At 36.7% G+C, this 21800-nt stretch overlaps 1 protein-coding gene across 2 annotated transcripts in view; it reads left to right on the plus strand.

The window, feature by feature from the left end:
• The window catches only part of LOC105670956 (max dimerization protein 1), a 43169-nt gene that overhangs the window by 9719 nt on the left and 11650 nt on the right, over positions 1-21800 (plus strand). For both annotated transcript variants that reach the window (XM_012364732.2, XM_012364739.2), the window contains exons 5-7: positions 13002-13116; positions 16030-16345; positions 21337-21470. In XM_012364732.2, coding sequence (XP_012220155.1) covers positions 13002-13116; positions 16030-16345; positions 21337-21470 — 565 coding nt within the window. The remainder of the gene's footprint in view (positions 1-13001; positions 13117-16029; positions 16346-21336; positions 21471-21800) is intronic.

The raw sequence follows: 21800 nt of genomic DNA on the forward strand, positions 1-21800 counted from the left end.
GAGTGGCGCCTGAGGACGGATTTCTGGCCCATTTGAAATGCATTGAATTTTTAAGTGCCATCCTTTGTACCGCCGCCACGAGATAGCCAACTTCCGGTTCGGTTCCCCGCCAGTCTTCCTTCAGCTTTTCATAATTTCGACTTGAATCTTTCCCGGTTGTCTATAGTTTTAATTTTTTTATAGTTATGAAGATGCGGAAAGGGTTTTATATTCTTTAATTAATCAATGTTTAATAACGGAATGTGGAAGTCAATGATATACTATCCTTAATTTTAATAATAATACTTTTGGAATATTTATATATACTGTAATATTAATTAAAAATTAATATAGGAATTAAATGTGAAAACAAAACAAACAGAAGTAATGGAGTTAAAGTAAATGCGGAGATATATGGAGATCAAACGGTTAAATAAACTTGCTTTATTTTGGATGCAATGAGAGGGACAGAGGGGGTGAGTAAGTGTTAATTAAAGACCTCGGCGCGTAAATAAGCACGCCGATTGTTTAAAGAAATTCTATCATATCGATTGCTCAAGTATTTACAGAGCAAAGGTTCGATCCGATAAATGTTTGTGTTATTTGTGTGCAATTTAAAGAGCTAAAAAAGAAAGGCGATTGAAAAAATTAACATTGGCATTTGATAAGGATTAATATATCTTGAAGGATGAATCAATTCCTTCATTCATCAATAGTCAATTTAGTTTCATTTTTTGGGGTAGAAATTTACGAACTAAATGTACTTTCGAAAAGACAAGTGATGCGATGTAAAAGAGGAAGAAGGAAGCAAAATAATTTACGTGATCAGAATTGACGTGTACGCAGACGCGGGGTATATCCTTCGCAAGATGCACAGGGCAGGATGCGCGTTGACTTCGGGGTCAAGGACGACTCGGCGGAGCGTATACCCTGTGCATCTCCTTTCATTCTCTAACGTTGGGGAGGCCAAGAGACGTTGTTCGCGGAGCATCGACCGACCTTGGTTAAAAGCATTATACATATATTGGATTATTGTATATTGAATAGATTCCGAAAGACTTAATTTTCTAAAGCATTCTTATAAAGCTCAAACATCTTGTTTAGTAACCAAATTATATATGTAAGTTATGTTGAAGTAAAGTGGTTCCTTTATAAAAGTGTGCTTCAGTTTTTGCGAAACGTTTGCAATTTTTCAGCAAATTTATGAAAATATAGAAAATTAATAGAATAATTTTTTATTTTTTTACGTAAGATAAATTTAAACATTGAAAGGATCATATGTTGACATGAGAAAAATCGATATTAATATACAAAATTTGATATTATTTTTTTTATTTTTCCAATTTTTGATTCTTTACATTATAAGAAATGTGAAGAATATTGAATTTTTTAAGGTACATATTGTTTTTCATATGTACTATATATTGTTTATATATATTCATATATTTTTTTGGATATTTGTTATGCATTATATACTTGTAGAAATAATATTATTTTCAAATAATAATTTACTTGACTCGCATAATTGTACAAGAAAAACAGAGGGTGGAAGAGTTTCACATGCTTTTCAAGAACGACGCGAGCGTTATAGGGCTCGCGGACCCTTCGCTTGTCTCTACGTCTCACCATTGCCACTTTGAAGCTCGTTCACCTTGAGCTCTTCTCAGTGATTCTCATTCCTGCTTATTCATGCCTGCACACATTATATGAAACAATAACACAATCACACACACATATATATATTCAATTAATGTTGCATTTTGCAAAGCAGAAATTAGAAATATTTTTCTGGCTAAAAATTCCTTAAATTCAAAATTTGAAAATACTTTATGATACTGTGATGTTAATTAATATTCTTACTGACTATCAGTAAGAATGATATTCACTAGGCGTGCAACATATGTTGCTTATAAAAACATTTCTGTAAAGAACGCATCGTGTTTAGTATTTAAATCGATGCGTGAGAACTGTATTATTCTATCTGCGTTTCTTTACCTTTCGAAAAATTTTGTGCTAAACACTAAAGTCAATAAAAAAATTTTTTATCTCTATTATAATATTCGGAAAATTAAGAGTACTAAAAAATTGCTTTGTTTTTTCAATCCCCGAGTGATTAAAATTCTGTTCACTGTCTCACTGAAAGTGCTTGCTTAGTTTTACGTTTGTATGATCTAATATCAGTATCGTATCCAAACCGGCTGTAAATAGATACGCAAGCTGAGAACTGTCGAGTGTATGGTGAACGTTTTAATTACCCGTATTTTTTTATCTTTGACTATTTTAACTCCTTCTTTTTTAACACTAATAGATTAAAGGGATCGGTCTTCGTCACGACCGCGTCATGTTGGACACAATTCAACAAAAAGCTTTTTTAAGAAAGAAAAGACTACAAGAAATAATTTTTTTTAATTTTTTTAATTTACATTTTCATAAATTGCAACTTGAAAAAAATTGTAAACATTTTGCAAAAATTGATACTGAAGGAGCCACTTAAAGTTAGCTTCCGTTTTTCGTAAACGGAAACTTTCAGAATATCCGTCATTTCATATCAATATCCAATGTACATATTATTTTAAATTATTATAGTCTCTTTGATGGAATTTTGTACAGGTGGGAGTTAGTTTTGTTAGAAGTAGATAATTTTATCTCTGACAAAGGCGGTCGATTCTTGCAAGAGCAAGACAATTATTACAGCAATAATAATGCATACCTGTTGGACGCGACGCGAATGAGAGGAGGATAGGTAGAAGAGCGGAGGTAGGGAGGGATAGAGAGACAATAAAAACCGAAGGGAACACATTTCCACGCTGACTGGTTTCCCGTAATTTTCGGGGGACCGAAGCTATATTGACGGTTTGGTCGGTGATTGGGGATCGGTTTGTGGTCGAACGAGGAAGGGAGAAGGGGCGAGGATGAAGTAGAAAGAAGGGTAGGTGGAGAAAGGCATCGACAATGGGAGGATAACAACATGGCGTTAATTATGCGTTAACAGCCTTCAATTACAGATTGCATCTCTTTTTAGACATTTTTAATTAATACTTAGAATTGTGCAGGGTGTGTTCGGAGTTATTGAGTCGTCTTTTATGTACGACTTTATTTGCATACAATAATTCTCTATCAATTTAAAACGTATTTTTCTTTAACAAAATTTGAAAATTAATACAATCTATATTTTTCATATAATAATTTTTTAAACAACTTTCAAATAATTAAAAATATGAGGGAAGTTTGCAAATTATGATAACACTTAATTAAATAATCAAGTCACATTTTTAAATTAATTTTGTAGACGTTAATAGATTTTTAATTTGAGACTTAATTATAAAATTAAATATTTTGTATCTGTAATATATCAAAAATTGGATAAGTACATACACGGTGACTATAACTTTCGCACAATTTCTCTGACGCAAAATTGATTTCAAAAAATTGATCAGAGATTTTGTAAAATTAAAATTGCGAGTTGTCGAACGTATTTTGTATTTAATATTTAAATGATTAATTTTATATTCAAATTGCTTAAATTATCGTATACATTGATCATCAATAATATTTTAGTAATAACTTACATTCAATATTCATGATGCTTTAAATAATTTTCTGTTGAATATTCATAATGATGCTATAATAGTTTAACATTTGCTGTTTATTATCGCGTGCTATTTCACGCCAATTTTTTGCTTTATCTTCCCGGATCACTGAACACAAAAACAAACTGCATAACGTGTAAATAATATTTTTATCTTAATTGAATTTTTGATAAACAGAAATAACAAATAAAAGATATCATTTGTATCAGTCATTGGGAAAAAAATACGATGTTTTCGTGCAATTATCGTATATAATTCGGCGCTTATCATCGATCAGGTACGGCAAATTCGATAAGCGAATCGCGCTCCTGATTCAAGGTGGAGGTCGTCCGTGCTGTTACGATTCCGGAATAGTTCCGTGTATTGGTTCTTTGCGTCAGAGCCAATTCGATCGACCTCGCTTCCATTCCCATCCGGAAGTGAGGACGCGATGAAGGGAAATCGAACATTCGCTTCACTGTATATACAAGGTGTTCTGCGATTGCAACGACTTTTCCAACGTATTTAGCAGTTCAATCTGAAGCAAAAAAATTATATTTACGATGTCTGTTTTTATTAGTTATTTAGTTGTGCCAAAGAGGAAAAGATACTCGCGCGGATATAATAAAACAAATTTTTTTAAAATTTTATGTCTACTTTTTCATAACATTACACTTTTGCTAAATTCCTAATTCGTCAAAAGTAGTCTCCAGTTGAGATGAAATATCTTTTATATTGTAGCCGGACAGTAAGCAGACGTATTCCGGCCGCGGCGATCGGATCATATGATTCGTCCTGCGCGCTTTTCATGGCGAGAACTGGTCGAGCGATTTGAATCGGCTTGTGCGAGAGGTGCCGAGTCGAGTCAGCGAAAGCTTGCGCAATACCTGACCTATTGTGCTCGTTAGGGACATTTGGGATCAGCTACCCTTTGGGTATATTCGGGGTAAAAGTCCTTTCTCCCCTCTTATCTCCACCATCTCATCCTTATCATGCTATCCCTCCTCCTCACCTCAATGTGAACGGCATCGTCCTCGGGGATATATCCCTATTGCTGAAAGGGATTGGACCTTCAGGAAGGAAACCTAACTTCCACCGTGCTGAAGGACCTCCACCTAATTCTATGGGGGCAGGAGTCTCAGGATTTAGAGCGGAGGTGCACTTTGGGGATTCTCCTTCTTCCTTTTCTTCCTCCCGCCCTTCTGCTCGCTTCCTTAACGATCAAGCGAGTCTTGCGAAGCCAGCAGGAATGTCGGGATCACGCGTTGTCCGCAGATTCGTCTTAGAAAAGAATCTATATGAAAGAAATTCGGGGAGAAATTAGAAAAGATACGCTGACAGATCGGGTGTGAATTGCATTCCTAAATAATTTTTTCGTAATAATTTTAGAAGCAACCAAATGTCGGAGTTTCTCTGATTTCAAAACTTGTTCTTTGCCGCAAGCTTGAGCTTCTGTATGTACATAAAATGAATAAACAATTAAAAATATAAATTTTATAATTTTTATATTTCTAAATATCTTAGATATTCAGAGAGTAATTGATATTATATTTATTTAGAACAAATATAAAAAAAAGCAAAGGGGCAAAATCTGAAAGATTTTTGAACTTTTATTAATTATGGACTTTTTGTACACACATTATTAATTGAGAATTAAGATTTAGTTGTTTAAAATAATCAATATTAGAATCGAAAATAAATGTTTTCCTATCGCGTTTCATAAAAAAGATCAATGACCGTGAGTCTTTTGCTTCCTTCCTTTCCTTGTTCCGGTGTGGATTCTCGGCATTCGAGATGGCAATTGGTCTTTTCCTCTTTTTTCTTCCTAACTGTTGTGTAGGTCGTGCCTAGAAAAGATTGCGTTCAATAGATCGTGCCAACTGGTATCCGAGTGTCGGTCTCCGCTACTTCTTTTCTTTCCTTTTCTTCCTTTTTTTCTGTGAAATGGTGCAATATATCGTAATTTTTCATGACGTTCTATTTTTTTTCTCCTCAGATTTTTACGACGTCTATCAAATCATAACTCGGAATTTTCCAGTATTTGAACATTTCAAGCTTTGAGCTTGTGCATGATATTGCTCAACAAGTTCTAATTTAATTTGAGATTTTCAATTCTATCTAGATGCATATATTTCGCATTTTTTTAAATCTTAAAATTATTGAATTTACATTAATATGAGATTTTCGAATTTGAAAATTTGCAAAAAAAATATTGAATAAAAATTATTTTTTTCCAAAACTATTTGAACGAAAAAATTGCATTATATTTTTACAGTATTAATTATTTTTTTCTCTTGCTGTTATACTTCTTCATCAATTGTGACGTAGATTTATTGAATACACTATATATTTGGAAAAAAGATCTTTCAAAGATTTAAACGTGAAACTTGGATGATTTTACGATTTTATGAGCATCTAAGTTCTATGCCGTTGGACGTAGCCCAACGTGATGTGTACACTGTGCCGTTGCAATTGCGTCGCGGAGTGCATCGAACCCGTGCAGGTGAAAGTGAACCAAAGCGGTACTCTCGCACATTCGTTCGTTAGATGATCAGTCCCCTCCGGTTTGCGAAATCGTCAGTAACTCAAAGGTTAAACCGAAATGCGCACGTCGAGTCAACGAGATTAGGTTGCCATCGACATTATTCTCTCACTGTTTTACGCATTATTTTACACAATAGTGTAGAATTTTGCGTATTTTATTATACTAAAATAACTTTTAAAGTTAAATTTTTGTTAGGAATATTAAAAAATACGATTTATATCTGACGCATTAAATATGTATAGGAAATTTACGAATTTAAATAATAACCATTTTTATAATACCGCATCATAAGATGTAGTATCATATTTTAAAATTGTACTGAATTTCTTGCCCTAGTTTTACATTTATTATTTATTTCTAGAAGCTATAAATGATTTTGTGCTAAATATATGAAAATATCTATAAAATTGTACAATAGAAAAAGCGGGAAGCGTGAAAGAGTCAAAGTGCTCATTGTCATTTTTTTTTTTCGACTGCAACGAATGCTGCATTTGACTTGGTTCGACCTATAGACACACTACACACGATTATCGGAGCCTGGCTAACGGTTGGACGTGCTCTAGCGAGTAACTGTATCGTTCCAGAAAAGAGCATAGTACGTGCTCGGTAAAAGGTTACGTTAGATTACGTGTGCTTATACAGAAACGTATATGCGCAAAAAGGAAAAAAAGAAAAAGAAGAAAAAAGGGAAAAAAATTACGAAAGAGTTGTTTGTTAAATACCGTTGCAATGACGATGCAATAATAACGGCAACGATAATACCTCCGTAATTTTTATATTATATTTCTCGCTTGCTTTAGAATATTAACCTTTTGAGTGCCGATGGTGCATCCACTTTAAATAAAATAAAATTTTATGTTTGTTTTATTTTTGCGAAAATTATATCTTATGATTGTTTTATTATAATAATAAATAATGTACATTATAATACAAAAATTATTTTTTTTTAACAGAGCAATCTAAATCTAGGACTCAAAGGGTTATTCAAAATGTTCGATATTAGTATGTTTGAACGGTTTATACAATTCTTATTTTATTTTTCGTATCTCTATAAAGTCAGGAAATATTCGTGAAATTCTGTCTCGTCGTGCAACTCGTAATCGTAATTCGTGATGGCTGTACACTTTTGCGCCTTTTACCTGACCCAAGTCACGAGCGAAGTCGAGGAAATTGTCCATGGATATTGTATATATGTACAATCGACCATTTGGCGTTAGCCGTATTCTTTATTAGATGTTATGATTTTATTATTACGATATATATACAGTTTACAATAATATCTTATGTGATAATTAGTACTTTAAAGCTTGTAAAAAAAAAACACGCAGAAAGAACATACTAAATGGGGGTGAAGTGGGGGAAGATAACAATTTTAATTAATAGAAATTATTTTGAAACTGTATAATTTTTACAACTTTTCATAACTTCTGAGCCGACCTAATGAAAAGGCTTGGTAATTTTATATTATAGCTCTGTATTATATTATTATTCTTATTTCTACTTTTATGCCTTATATTCATTTCTTTATATTAAGAAGAGAAAGATCTAGAATGAAGAGTGTGGGGATACGAAAATAGGTGCATCGGCGGAGTGGGGGGTGGGGAAAGCTTTACGCTCGAGTCACGCATTGAATAAGTCATGAAGGATCCTGGTGATAAGCGCGCGATTTTATCATTGGCGAGAAACCGTGCGAAGAGAAAGAGAGACTGTGCAAGAAATGGGAACAAAGCGGATGTATGTTGTTTGCTGCAAAGTTCAAATGAGTTAGCTCTTACTTTGGAAAAAAAAAATCAAATTGATCGTTGTAACTTGTTTGCATTTTCTACGTTCAAAGTAAAATAAAGTTCAAAGGTTGAGCAATGTATGGAATATCGTTGGGAAAGATGGCCGCGAAATTTTCCGGTTCACTAGCCTTTCGATGGACTCCAAACGAAATTTTAAGGCGCGATGAAAGTTTTATGGAGGAAGTAGGGTGAGCGAAAGGAGGAACGTAACTATGAGATCCCAAATTTCATGAGCAACGAAGTTTTCCTTGCATTCGGGGAAAGCGAAATGACTCGTCAGTCAATGCTTTTATTCCAATTCCAAAGTTTTCCAGAACATCCTTGAAAGGGGTAGAAATTTTAATAAGACACGGCCGAAGAATCATCTATTGAAAATTGAATTAAAAATCATATCGATGCGTTTGATAAAATTAACATAAAAAAACCTGTCAAGCTTAGCAAAATATAACTATTAGCTATGTTTACATTTTGAGTATTGTAATTTTTATTTTTTTATTTTTAATATTGGAATGAGATCTTATCTTTGAAAAGTTAAGCAATTTTTGTTTTCAAATTGAAAAAAAAGTACTGATTAGTAAAACATCGAAAGACAAATAAAATTGGAGCGTAAAGTGGAAAAGTAGAAAGTAGCAAAGTTAGCAGATATGAAGAGAGAGAAGGAAGAGAAGTAGAAAACACGAGAGAGCGCGAGAATGGTTGGAGGAGAAATAGCTGGCGCAATCACGTGCGGGTTCGAAAGGTCAAGATCAAGTCACAGAGGGAGATGCGATCTGGAATCGTGAATATAGAGAGGAAAGGGAGGGAATACATCGAGCGTGGGAGGACGGAGGAAGAGGAGAATAACATTCTCCTGCACCATCGATTTTAAAAATAAGATGGCAGTCGGCCAATGCTCTTGTTGGAATATTTGCTATTTGTTGTCAATTTCCGTCTTTCCTTTACTTCATAGATACAAATACATAATAGTGTAAAATTAGCTTAGGATGAGAATATTTCACACAGTTGTGCATGTGTACTGGATTCATTAATGCTTTCCATCTCCGGGTATATTTTCGGGTCGGATGTATTATGTCTAAATATTCACACATTTCCCAGAATTATGTTTACAAATGTTTGACAGATATGGTAAATTATATATAATAAATAGCAGATTATACAAGATTAAAATATTTCGTAACAATTTGAATTTTTTTATCAACAGTCGTTACAAACGAAAGTTTAACACTTGAACAAAGATTTAGATGCGTTTGACTTGAAAACATCTAGCTTGGGCAGAAAGGAGAGATAAGTTAATACGTTCTCAATACCGAAGAAGACGCATTTCCCTTTAAACCCCTGCGGCACATGGTCGAGATAGTTAGTCTCAGGGTTTGCTACTCTGAATTGGGGAGTCTTAATGAAGGCACGTGCGGACTCGCCTTTGTCGCTCGCTAAGGATTTCGACACAACTAGACACAGCTTAATTAAGCGAAACCAGTATTACACGATTGTCCGTATGCGTCTATACATGCCCGCGTGAATACCCGCGTGGGTGCGCGTTCATATACCACGATTATATCGGGTGTCCCACGCAATTGTATTTATTGGATGCTTCTACTTTTTATATATTTATATTATTGTATTTTTATAAACAGATTTTTGTTACCTGAGCATGCAATATTTAATTATTAGAATATAAAAAATTTCTTTCGAGCTTTTCATAAATTTCCGATACACACGACGTCTCACGACTTTAAAATGTCTTATTTAATACATTTTCATACACTGCATTCAAACAGTTGTCGCAATACCACATTTAACCAATTAAGGATTAAACGGCGAGAATAGCGCAATTAAGAAATAGTCTAATAATAGTTATGAACACGTCTATCTACGTCACATTGCAGAAATAGTTGCAGTTGCTACACTGCCGCGCGATTGACGGAGGGTCAAAGATGAGTAGTGGATGAGAGAATGGACCTTCCCCACGAAAAGGAGCTGTGTGAGGAGGTTTGAGGCAAACTTTAAATGGAATCTCGTTTTGGGAAGCTGCATACAGTTTAATTAAGCCAGACCCATTTCGCTTGTGTCTACAAACGGTATTTTGCAGTAATGCCTCGACCCTCGTCTCCCCCTTCCTTCCTCTCACTCTCCATTCGACCTCTCTATAGAGTGGACGCCAGTTGAAGGAAGTCCAAGTTCGCCCAAGTCTCGATTCTCGAGTGTCCGTCCTAATGAATTGCTAAACTATCCCGAGTCGCCGCTCAAACGAAAGCTCGATCTCCCTGAATGGCTGATCTCTTTGGGCTTAATGCCCAATTAATCAGGGATATCAACTTTCGACTAAACGTGTAGAATTTTAACGCGTCCTAAAGAAAGATTTTTGTCATTTTCTTTTACATTTTACGATTAATTTACGAGTAAATTTATTAATTACACGGTAAACTTGATGGACTTTTTGATGGAAATAGAAGAACTGGGTCAACAGATTTATGCGCTCTAAAATTCAAGATCTCTCTAAAAATAGTAAACACGGTTTAATGTTGCAATAAATAATATATTACGCAGCAGCTAACAATATAATCTAAATCTCAGCGCGATGGCACAATTGTAGGGAAACTACTGTTAGTAATTAATTTTGCAGCAAACAATAGAGCAAGATAACTTGAAAGCGGTAGAAAAATATAAATTGAATAGGGAAGAAAGAGTGGGAGAGAAAAAGAGAAAGAGAGGGAATAAAAGTGAGAGACAAGGCTAGAGAGTGAAGTAGAGGATGAGAGAGGAACGTGCAACAGGGGGTGGTGATGCAGCAATATAGTGGGACGGGCGGGCGAAAGGGGAGAAGGGGGAAGATATCGGAGCGGGAGGAGACGTAAAGTTACGAGGCTGTTTACAGGCGGCTGTTAAAGCGATCTAACTCATGGCCGGGCATTGCTCCCGCCAGGCTTGGCTACGCACTTACGACGTTATTCACGCTTTATACAGGTCGCTTCAGAGGCAACCGGTTTATTCTCGCAGCTAAATCGAGCAATTTTACAAATTTTCATGTCTCAAATCGCAGATTTGATCGAAAAGAGTGTTTTGTTTTATTTCAAGAATGAAGTATATTACGCGGTACTAGGTAACAGACCGATATGACAACTCGATGATGATATTTCTATACGTTGAGGAATAGAAGAGGGGAGGGATGGGTTTTCGCTTCCACTTCGGGGCCATCCTTCGATCGTTTTCCGCTCGGCGATCTGCAGGCGAATTACCAACTAATATTCGACTGTCGTTCGCGCACGTTGCATCACAAGGCATTCTCTCTTTGAGGGCAATCTCCGGTGCAGTTCCCGCTCTCCCGCTTTCCTAAACCGCATCTTTGCCGAACTAACCCGACGACTCCGACGCGGGAATTCCGCGCGAAGTATTTATTCATCAGTGTTACCCCTGGGTACACGCTGAGCAGCCGCTATCGGAATTTCATAATACCGCTGTCACATGCTGCAATTGATTGAGGGATCACTTGTCCCTCCCCCTCTCTCCCCCTCCCACCTTTCCGCCGTTAACTCTCTGACATGGCAAAAATGTTGCCAAGCCATCAGGAATGACAGGAACTCTCTGCAGTGCTCTGTAAAACAATTTATGCAAGAAGATACGGATTTGGTGATGATATTTTAATTATGACGATTGCTCGTTTTATGATACGATTGAGTTGTACATTGCTTTGATATAGAAATGTAAGATAAAGAACACTTGAAGATTTTCTGTTTAGAATTTGTTATATTGTTTATTTCCCTTTTCTAATTTCTAATCGAAAAGGTTATGCGTTAAATCATGATCATCTTTTATTTATTTTTGACAAAACATTGTACTATGAAGAAGCTATGATGAAGGGATATTCAGGGTTTCCGAGACACCACGTATGTCGAGTTATATTACCTAGACCGGAGACATAGATATAAGGGCACGTAGACAGAAACGCGTCTATTTACGGTTGAAACACGTCCACTTCGCGGCTCGCGGAGTATAATACCGTTTGATGACGTCATTAAGCCAGAGCCGGCTTATTGTTTCTCGTAAAATGTACGTGCAAACGCGTCGTCTCTCTCTCTCTCCCTCCTCCTCCTCCTCCTCTCTCTCTCTCTCTCTCTCTCTCTCTCTCTCTTTCTCTCTCTCTTTCTCTCTCTCTCTCTTGATGGGTCTCTTTGGGTTAGTTTAAGCTCTCTCCACACATATGTCATGAGAGGAGAAAGTTTTTGATGATATTCAGTAAAATATTGGAGGATTTATATCAATAATCTATGTATTTTTAAAGTATAATAATTAAAGGCTTTACTTCGATCTTAGTTTCATATTTTTATGAAGCAGAGATGATACGTCGCAAAATTTTCGATAGCTAAATATTTAATTGATACGACAATTAGGGTTGTAATAATAAAAACAATTTTAGGATGGATTATCGTGAGATTTTTTTATATTTAAGAATGAAGGATTAAAGATTTAATAATACTGTATTAAAAGTTTTTAATATATTTTTTAAATATATAAAATATTAGATTATATTGCAAGATACAATATAAATTGGGTATTAAACTTGTCGAAGCTGATATTACAATTATGCAGTTTTGAAATAATTTTTATTAATCAAAGTAACTAATTTAATTATCACATCAGGAAGAAATTTCTCAGTTTTTCTTTTGAAACAATTTTTTTCTCTCTATTCTTTCTTTCCAATTTTTTTATGTATTTATTTTATTTTGGTATTTGACTTTTGCGTGCATTTATTTTAATTCGAAGCTTCGCGATCTTTGGTTCTTTCATTCGTCGCGGCCCTTATTTTCCAGAATAGTGGCTATAAACCGGTCGTAAACTTAGAATTAAATGCCACTAGTGGCACATGTTCGGCACAGACTGCGTATCTTCACGGGAATGTGTGCCACCGTTGAAACGTTGTTTTCGATTCTGTCTTTTCCGCAGTAATTAAACATTATCTTAAGATAAGACATTCTTAATGTTTTATGTATTGATGATTTTCAAGAACGATATAGGATAGTGCATAAAAAAGTAGTTTGATTTTAGTGTTAATGAATGTAGTTATAATATTAATGCGAGAATGACAAATGTAATTCCAATAACGATGGTGCTTTTTTTCTTTTGCAGGAGAGCCCACCTTAGAACTTGTCTCGAGAAGCTGAAGTTGTTAGTGCCACTCGGGCCTGAAACTTCGAGGCATACCACGTTGGGCCTTTTGACTAAGGCCAAGCGTTTTATCAAGGTAAGTGTAATTATATATAAGAAATAAAGAGAAAACAGATGATAAGAATGAACAGAAATCGTGTAAAAGAAATTTTAAGAAGACAGATTATTCTTTTTATCCTCGACAACTAATGGTCTCTTAGATCCGGAATTTAGAGTTTATGATGCAAGATTGTCCGCCGCGAAAGAAAAATGATTATCTCCAGAAAATGTGATCCGAAATTTGAGAGATAACGCAGGAGAGGCGTATTAAGAATTTATTGTTCTTCAGTTGAAACAGGGTTCAGAAAGAACAAACGGGAGAAAGGGCGACGGTAGGGAAAAGCAGAGCAAGGTGTTGCAGCAAACAGAGTGGCGACGCACAATAGACGCGTAGTTAGTAAATTACAGACTGCCAGGGACAATGGCGTACGTACTAAGCGAGCAAGCACGTGTGCGTGTCGGTGTAGAGCCTACAGGGTGGCGCGGATAAAAGTGCACGGATTCTGACAGGTGATGGAGATGCCAAACAATATGAGTCTTCCATTCTCATCATCAACCGTTCTCGTAAAAAATACTTAAAGTACTCACTATTTACATTCATACACTTACACAACTACTGTATTTCGAATGTACACACGTGAGATTGACGTAATCTGAGTGTGTGGCTTCTTTGTTATTTACTTGATTTATTTTGATTTTTTTTCTTGAGGAATGGATTTCTCTTCAAATTTTTGCGATTTAATAAAAATACTGAAACAAACGCGATAACGTAATAGACTTTAAAATTATGAAATATTAAATCACAAGAGAGATACAAGTCCTGATTAACACGAGACGAAAAAAATAAATTAAAAATAACTTAAAAATAAATTTAAAAAATGAAAAAAATAATAGAAATATAAAATAAATTTGCCGCATAAAGAATTGAGCCATTTGTTTTATACCGATGCGATTCCCTTGATCATCTGTTATGATCCACGCGTTTGTACTCGGAGCACCTTGTAGAGTGGCGAGCAGCAGTGCGTATCCACCGTTCATTCGTGCATGCATAGCCCGCGTGGGAGACTCAGCGTGTACATCAATCTGACCCGCGGGCATCTATGTACATTATGTGCCTGCGTTAGGTAGGAGAAAAATGTTCGCTCGTCCGCCATTTGAGGAGAAAAGTTGCTACGCCTAGTTTAAAGATGCATCTACAGGCGTGATAAAGGTGACACTGTAGAATAGAGTAGACAGAATAGATAGTAGAATAGAATATTTATTGCTAATGCTCTCGTTATTACTAATGCGATATGTAATTAGTTACAAGAAGGTATTCACTTTATACGAGCGTTTGAACAAAACTGAGACTGTCGGAATTCAATATTTTACCCGCGGTCCAATAGAGTCGAGAACAATAGAGCCGATTAATTATAGCGGCGTCGCTTGCGATGAAAATAGAAGGAACGCGAGCAGCGAAAGGGAGGATGGGAGATGAAGAATTAAAGACTAGTGAATAGATAGATATGAGTCAAAAAAAAAAAAGTAGCAGGAAAAGAAAGCGAGGGAGACGCGGAAATGTCGTTTCCACAGAGGTAGCTCTTCCGCAAAGAAGCAAAGCATAGAGGAAGGAATGAGACGGGGGAGGGGGGGGGGGGGTTGAAGAGTGCAAAGCGACTTGTATTTCGCGGGGTTGGCTGCTGGTAATTCTTCATTTGTCCACCTCTGAACTCCTTTCTTCCTGTTTCGCTTCGCGATTCTTTTCACACTCTTAGTAGACGTCTTCGCCGTTTAGCCTCGTCATAATTATTATTTAAGATTTATCATTTTTTCACTACTGTTTTTTAACTCTGCACAAAAATCATTTAACATATATCTCTTATTAACGACGTAATACAAAGCATCGCAACAATCTTGATGCCGATTTTGAGGCTACTGATCGTAAGTAGTAGGAGTCAGTTGAGTCTCACTCCTGAGGTCGGTCGATTTACGGCGCTTTACGACGAGGTTTCACCCCGCCTCACGCTTGCCTTAACCTCCTTTTATCTCCGTTGTAAATTCATATCGAGTCGTATAGAAAGCACGAAGCCAGAGAGGAACTTTCCTATGATGCCAGTCACACTGGCATCAACACGCACACATGCACACGCACATTACCTATCGCATGGAATTCTTATCTGCAATCAGGTGATTCTGCCGCCTGCTACTTCCACTCTGGTGTCACAACATATCTTGAATCACTGTTGATTTCATACTATCATCTTATCGGAAAAAAATTTTAATACAAAAATATATAAATTATTTGTATATGAAATTTTTAGGAATAAGCTGTGAGCATTTCAATAACATTAGAGTTAATAAATTATTAAATTTCAGGAAAATTTTGATTTTACATATAAAAAATTTTTAATCTAAAAGTTTGAGATTAAAATATAGAAATGGAAAAATATTCTCTTTGAAGAGTGCTAGTTCTAAATTTTCAAACCTTGAGTTTTTAACTTTTAAAATGCAATTTGTAAAACTGCCAAATCTATGCATTTCAAATACTACGCAGTAGGAAACGCATTAGTTGCATTCGGTCATTTCCCGTTCGGCGATTTGCACCGGAATTGGCCAGCCTCTTCTAGGTAAGCGCTCGTTGTTGCGTTACGAAATGGCACGTCGTACACAATACAAAGGAAATCGATTATCAACTGACGTCGATTCTATTGTCAGGGCTCGGGACAAAGAAGACGAAAATATATTTTGCAAATAATCAATTAAATTAAAAAGCTTAGTGTACAGTAATGGATATAGGTTGTTTGACGTGTAAAAAAATTAATTAAAAGTGAGACGATATATGAATAAATATAAATAATTGCGAATATCGTTCCATTTTAACATATGATAAAGATTGAAAGAGTTAATATTAATATATGTATATTACAATCATATCACAATCATGAGTTACATCATATCGACTGAATTACAGAGCCTGGAGGATCGCGAGCGCAAACATGCCATACACAAGGAGCAGTTGTCGCGCGAGCACAGGTTCCTGAAACGACGGCTCGAGCAGCTGACGAGCCTGAATGGCCTTCACGCGCTTCACGGCCTCCATGGGCTCAGCACGAGCGCGCCGACCGGATCCGCCACCGCTGCGGCCGCCGCTGCCGCCGCCTCCGCTGCGATGCTATCCAAGCGGCGCAGCATTTCCGAATGCTCCCTAGGCACGGCGTCTACTAGTTCCACCGGGAGCTCCAGGAACTCCGACAGGTCTGCGGGCAGCCCATCTATCTCGGAGTCCGGTGAGTAGCAGCGGAATGTCATTAAATGTCACATCTGGGTCTGTTCTGTCCCACTAAACTTTCTTGGACATTCTCGTATTTATATATATATATATATATATATATATATATTTCGTCTCTCTCTTTTCTCTATAAATATTAACAATACTTCTCTCACTTTAAATTTTCACAAAAGTGCACTTGTTCGGTGCCTTTCTGCAGAGTTGTTACTGCGATGTTGTATTTCAACTTAAAATTAAATTGCAATATGAATGATTAATACTCTAATAAATTTTCTGTAACTCGAAAAATTGCAAACATCTAACAGAAACTAAAGTATCTTTGTGTAAAAGAATCGTGTCGCTTTAATATTATATGCAATACTTGATTACATTAGAGACGTTTCTTTATAAGAGCATAAAACTGAAGCTTTTCAGAATTTGGTGCATGCAATAATCTGATATTATAATAAGCATAAAAAATTCGGCAGCAATAGGAGGTATAGTTTATAACAATTCATGATATTTTAAAATTATTTTCCGTAAAATTCTTTTCTTGCTTATTGCGTTTTTAAGGCAACACCTTTAAAGCATCTAATTATCCGAGGTTACCAGCAATGCTAATTTTTCCTCTGATCAATCTAGTTCCGCTGATTAAATCTTATTCGCTGCAAGTCGGCAGTAAGATGGAAAGCATCACGATAGACTCTGCGTCGGCTATTCTATCTGCATTTTAAACCCGTAAACGAGTGGATTTATCTGTTTAATTTTTCGTGGCGTTGTTATTTAAGCATGCAGCCATGCACATAATATACACATGCATACAATCGTTCCATATTCATCGTGACGTTTACGAGTGATTTTTCCAACTTAATCTTTTGTGTTTGCTTTGGAAAATTATTCAAATATATCGATAAAGAGTTGTTTTTTTAACTAACTACATTTTTATCAATGTTTTATTTTTCCATTTCTAAGTCTTACATTAGAATAACGTGTTTTCTATGATTTCTGTTTGTTCGATGATATTGCAAAATATCTCGACTCGATAGTCTCGACAATCATTCGAATATTTAATCTTTCGTGCTAATTAATGATTTTTTATTCTGCACTCGAATATAATTCATTGACAATATTATAGATATATATGCAGGAATGTTGACAAATAGTTTCATTAATTTTGTGATCTAACAGTTTTAAAATTATGTAGTTATATTCTCGGATAAAGTTTCACAAAATTCCGATTTTGTCTGTGGCACCGCTGTGACGGCGTGCGTCGTAAAAATGCATTCGCCATCGCGTGAAATATTGCAGCACGCAGAGGTGGATGGGTTTTCTGAAGGAGTTCCTGGGAAAAAAGGAGGTCGAGCTGGCGGTAGGTGAAGGAAATCGGAAGACGGTTGTGGGGGTGTGTGCGGGAGGTGGACGTTGAAATTGATGATCCCGCGGGAATATCCCCGACGAAGTACTTATCATAAGTCACATGTGCCACGCCGGCGATTTTTCGGAAGCCATCCCGAATTTCCCGCGCTTTTTTGTGTCAGGATAGCGACATTCATTGCAATTTTTTTATTACTATCGCATTAAATATCTAATTCGATATTAATTCAGTCAAAAAATGCATTACTTCTCACATGTGGTTCTTTTATCAATAGTGTATGCTTTTTATGTGCATGATGTCATCTAAATATGAATCATAATTGCAAGGCTGCATATGTCGATTACGCAATATGCTTATTTAAAAAAAAATTTTTTTTTTAGTGTTTTTTGAATCTGGTTTATATTTAGGTATATACTGAAAAAATAAAATGTATATATTTTTATATTTGGCAGTCTGAATAAAAAGTCTGCCGTCTCTTCTATGTATACATGTACGCAGTTACGTAGTCCAGTACATGTTTGATTTTTTCTAGAAACTTTAATATGAGATTGTTAAGTGAATTACCAAACATGATAAGATCTATGTTCAAGATTTGTCATGTTAAACTTTAGTATGCAGGGTTTACAATGTAATTTGTACAATGCGTTACAATTTGTAAATTGGAAACATGTGGATTATTAATTAACCAAATTTTTTTTGTAATAGCTAAAAAGAATTACGTTTGAAGATCTGTTTTAAAATTTAATTTAGTTGATTTAATTAAATGAAATACGTTGAAATGTATGTCATAACAATAGAAAACTTTGTTATTGCAACTTTTAAGCAAAAAAGATTTGTCAGATGGTAGGTTTCGAACTCACGTCCGCGAAGAAATGAAAAACTTTGCGATATTTTAAATGAAAAGCAGGATGGAAGATGGAAAGTAGAATATAATAAGTTTGAAACAATTTTTATTTTAATTACTGACTTCGGACTTAAATAGAATTGGAAAATATATTTGAAGAATGACGAAGGAAATTGATTCTACTGAACGAGTAGATTTATCGACTTTCAATGACATTCTATTTTTCTCTACGTCTGTTTTCGCTCCCGAGTTTTTCTTCTTTATATTTAGACTCACAATGGTACAGAAGGTAGGATAGGAGTGGTAAAACTATTTGTCAACACCCCTGCATATGCACTCACGGTTGTCATCGGTAAATCACACCCGCGAGTGCAGAAATATTGACCGCGGAATTGCTCGACGAGGTCTTCCGAAAGTTTACTTAGCTCGAGCCTGTTCGCGCTACACAATTACATATCTCGCATGCACGTTACACGATCGGACAAATACTGACCAGCGACTATATCCCGCAGCGTTGCGAAGTTATCGTAACTGGGTTGGGACACGATCGAGACTTAATCGAGACCGATGACATGTATAAATAGACTAGATAATCTGTTCGCCGCGCGAAGCCGGAAGTTGACAATTGAGAACTGAAGGAGATAATTTGCGCGCGCTTGGCAGTTTACCTTTCTCGCTCTATTTTGCACGAAGGTGTCATTGCGGCGCTATTTATAAATTTATAAATTTAAAATGACTCGGAATTGGGAGATCGTTAATTAAAATATGAAGCGTGTTTGATTTATAGCGTTGATATGCAATTTACTGAATTTAACATTCGGGTTGTTGCATGTGAACGTTCACGACCTGCGTGCACCTTAACTTAGCTTCGCTCGTACGATCTGAGCATTAATTATCGCGGTCATGACGAATATTATTGTTATCTGCCGTCAGTCGTCATCTTCCCCTTCTCTGCCGCCATTCTCCTGATAAACACGCAACAGGACTGCGCCGTGCCGTTTGTTATCATATAATAACGAGAAATGATAAATTAGGAGGGAAATGTGGTGTACGACTTATTTTTACTTACTTCACTTTGAAAATTGAAATTTACTCTCTTGGCTTAGGTGGAACAATAGCCGAGAGCGTTGAATGTCTCGCATGTTTTTTACGCTCCGCAGCGTAGGGATGAGGGGCGACGAATTCGGCGGATGCCAGGGGTGCGCATGACGCCGGTTCTAATGAACTCTTTCGTTCGCCACTCGTGCCACTCTTAAACCACCGTTTTAATCAGTGCTTCTCAAATCGCATCAACCCCGCTCTTCCTTCGGCCGTTTTTAGCGATCAATATCCGCAGCCAATCAAAATGATTTTTTTCTCTGTATTTTACACTTTATTTCATTCTTACGTCCAAATTTTACGTCACGCATATTCTACATAAAAACATTCACTTTGTATCTTGCTTCTCTGTTTTTATTTTATGTTTCACTTCTTTATTACCTTTACTATTATAGATTTTATTCCCCCTTCTCCCCCGCGCGTGTTTTGAGCGCCACTGTCACCTGGACAGGTTGGCGATGTCGAGGACGCAGGGGGTTGAGGAAGAGAAAGGGAGAGGCAGGTGGTGACGAGGGCAGATCCGGTTCGCTTAGTGTGACGAGAATAGAGGCATGTTATTGATTATGGAAAAATACCCTCCCTCCCCTCCCACCCGCGGCTCGGAACGGTGCGGAGGGAGAGGGTGGGTGGCTCGCAAGTGTGGTCGACACCCCCTCGTCTTCTTCAAGCCGTACCTTCTAGCGGGTGTCATGGCTACTGTACACCCCGCAGCTTCTCTCTATCGTGCTCTTCACCCGTCCTCTCCGCCCCCATTATTGCCTATCGTCTTCTCGTCTGACGGCGTGACGTCATAATAACGTCGCGTCCTTGCCGGCACTCATTCCTCGCGGGTTGGCCGGTGCGTGCAGTTGATGCGCCGGTGTATTTTCTTACGTCACCAGAGAGGGGAGTTCTTTCGACATATGGATGAGGCATTGCTTAAAATGCCTTATACAGGGTGATTCGCGCGAACACTCGTGTATTATCCTCTCGACAAACTCTACAGCCAACAAATCAATAAATTTGGCGTATACATAATAGTTGGCGTTCCACGCAGGGTCTCTCTCGGATCAATCGCGCTTTTTTTGATTTTTTGATTTTTTTTTTTTTTTTTATAATTCTCTCTGATAGGATTAATGTGGAACGATTGGAAATGGAATGAGAATTTGCAAATCGTTCTTTCCGTCGCTCAATCTGCCTCTTCGCCTTTCCTGTTTCTCTTGAATCTTTCGAAACGAACATTTTTGTAGGATAGACTGTTTTTTTCTTCTTGTCTTTAGAATAGTTTGGAAGGACGATCCAAATGGTAGAAACGTGAGGAATTTAACGGGGAAATGTTGCCAGGCAGGGGAGAATTTCTCTTATAGAAGACGAGGATCTTCTCGCTGCCATTAATTAATCTTGCATGATAAATGTTAAACCGGCTGTCATTTCGGAAGATATTAGACGCGCCACCAACTGCTCGTCCCGATTGTAGCAGATGTTGGTGCATAATTTCCGTCAGTTTTTCTGTAACAGCTTTGTCTATTTTTCTTACTAATCATAATATATTAAAAAATTAATTTTGTCAAAATTAAAAAAACGATTTTCAGTCTTGGTAAATGCATGTGGCTTGCTCGTTCGTCGCGTATGATGCGCATACAAATGAGTATTTTATCGTCCTGTTCTCTCACTGATCACGACAATGAACGAGATTCTCTGGTTTTTGTTACAGATGAAGTGGACGTAATTGGTTACACGAGCAATCAATCGGACACCGATGATCATAGTAGCGTACAAAGTAGTAGCGACAGCGGTGTCGCAATGTCCACCTCCAGGCTGACTCTTTCCGAGATGGACAATCTTTAGGTACGTATACAAGTCAATTAGATCTTAAACAAAACAGACGCAGGCGAACACTATTATTCTACAGAAGCCAATATTAATTTTCAATGAAAAAATTATATTTAAATTAAAATGTGTTTTGCTTACGAAGTTAATTATTAGATCACGTAACGTCACACAATTACTTGCAGTTGATCTCTTGTAGTTGATTGATGAATAAAACAGCATATGCTAAATACAGAGAATTCGTTAAGAGTATAGGATCGTAAATCGCCAAAGGAAGGAAAAGCAAAAAAAAATAGCAGTCGGTGACAAGCGTAAAAGCGGGCGGGGAGAGAAGAGGGGTGGGCAAGG

The sequence above is a fragment of the Linepithema humile genome, chromosome 4 (genome assembly GCF_040581485.1).
Source record: "Linepithema humile isolate Giens D197 chromosome 4, Lhum_UNIL_v1.0, whole genome shotgun sequence".
NCBI classification, from domain to species: Eukaryota; Metazoa; Arthropoda; class Insecta; order Hymenoptera; family Formicidae; genus Linepithema; species Linepithema humile.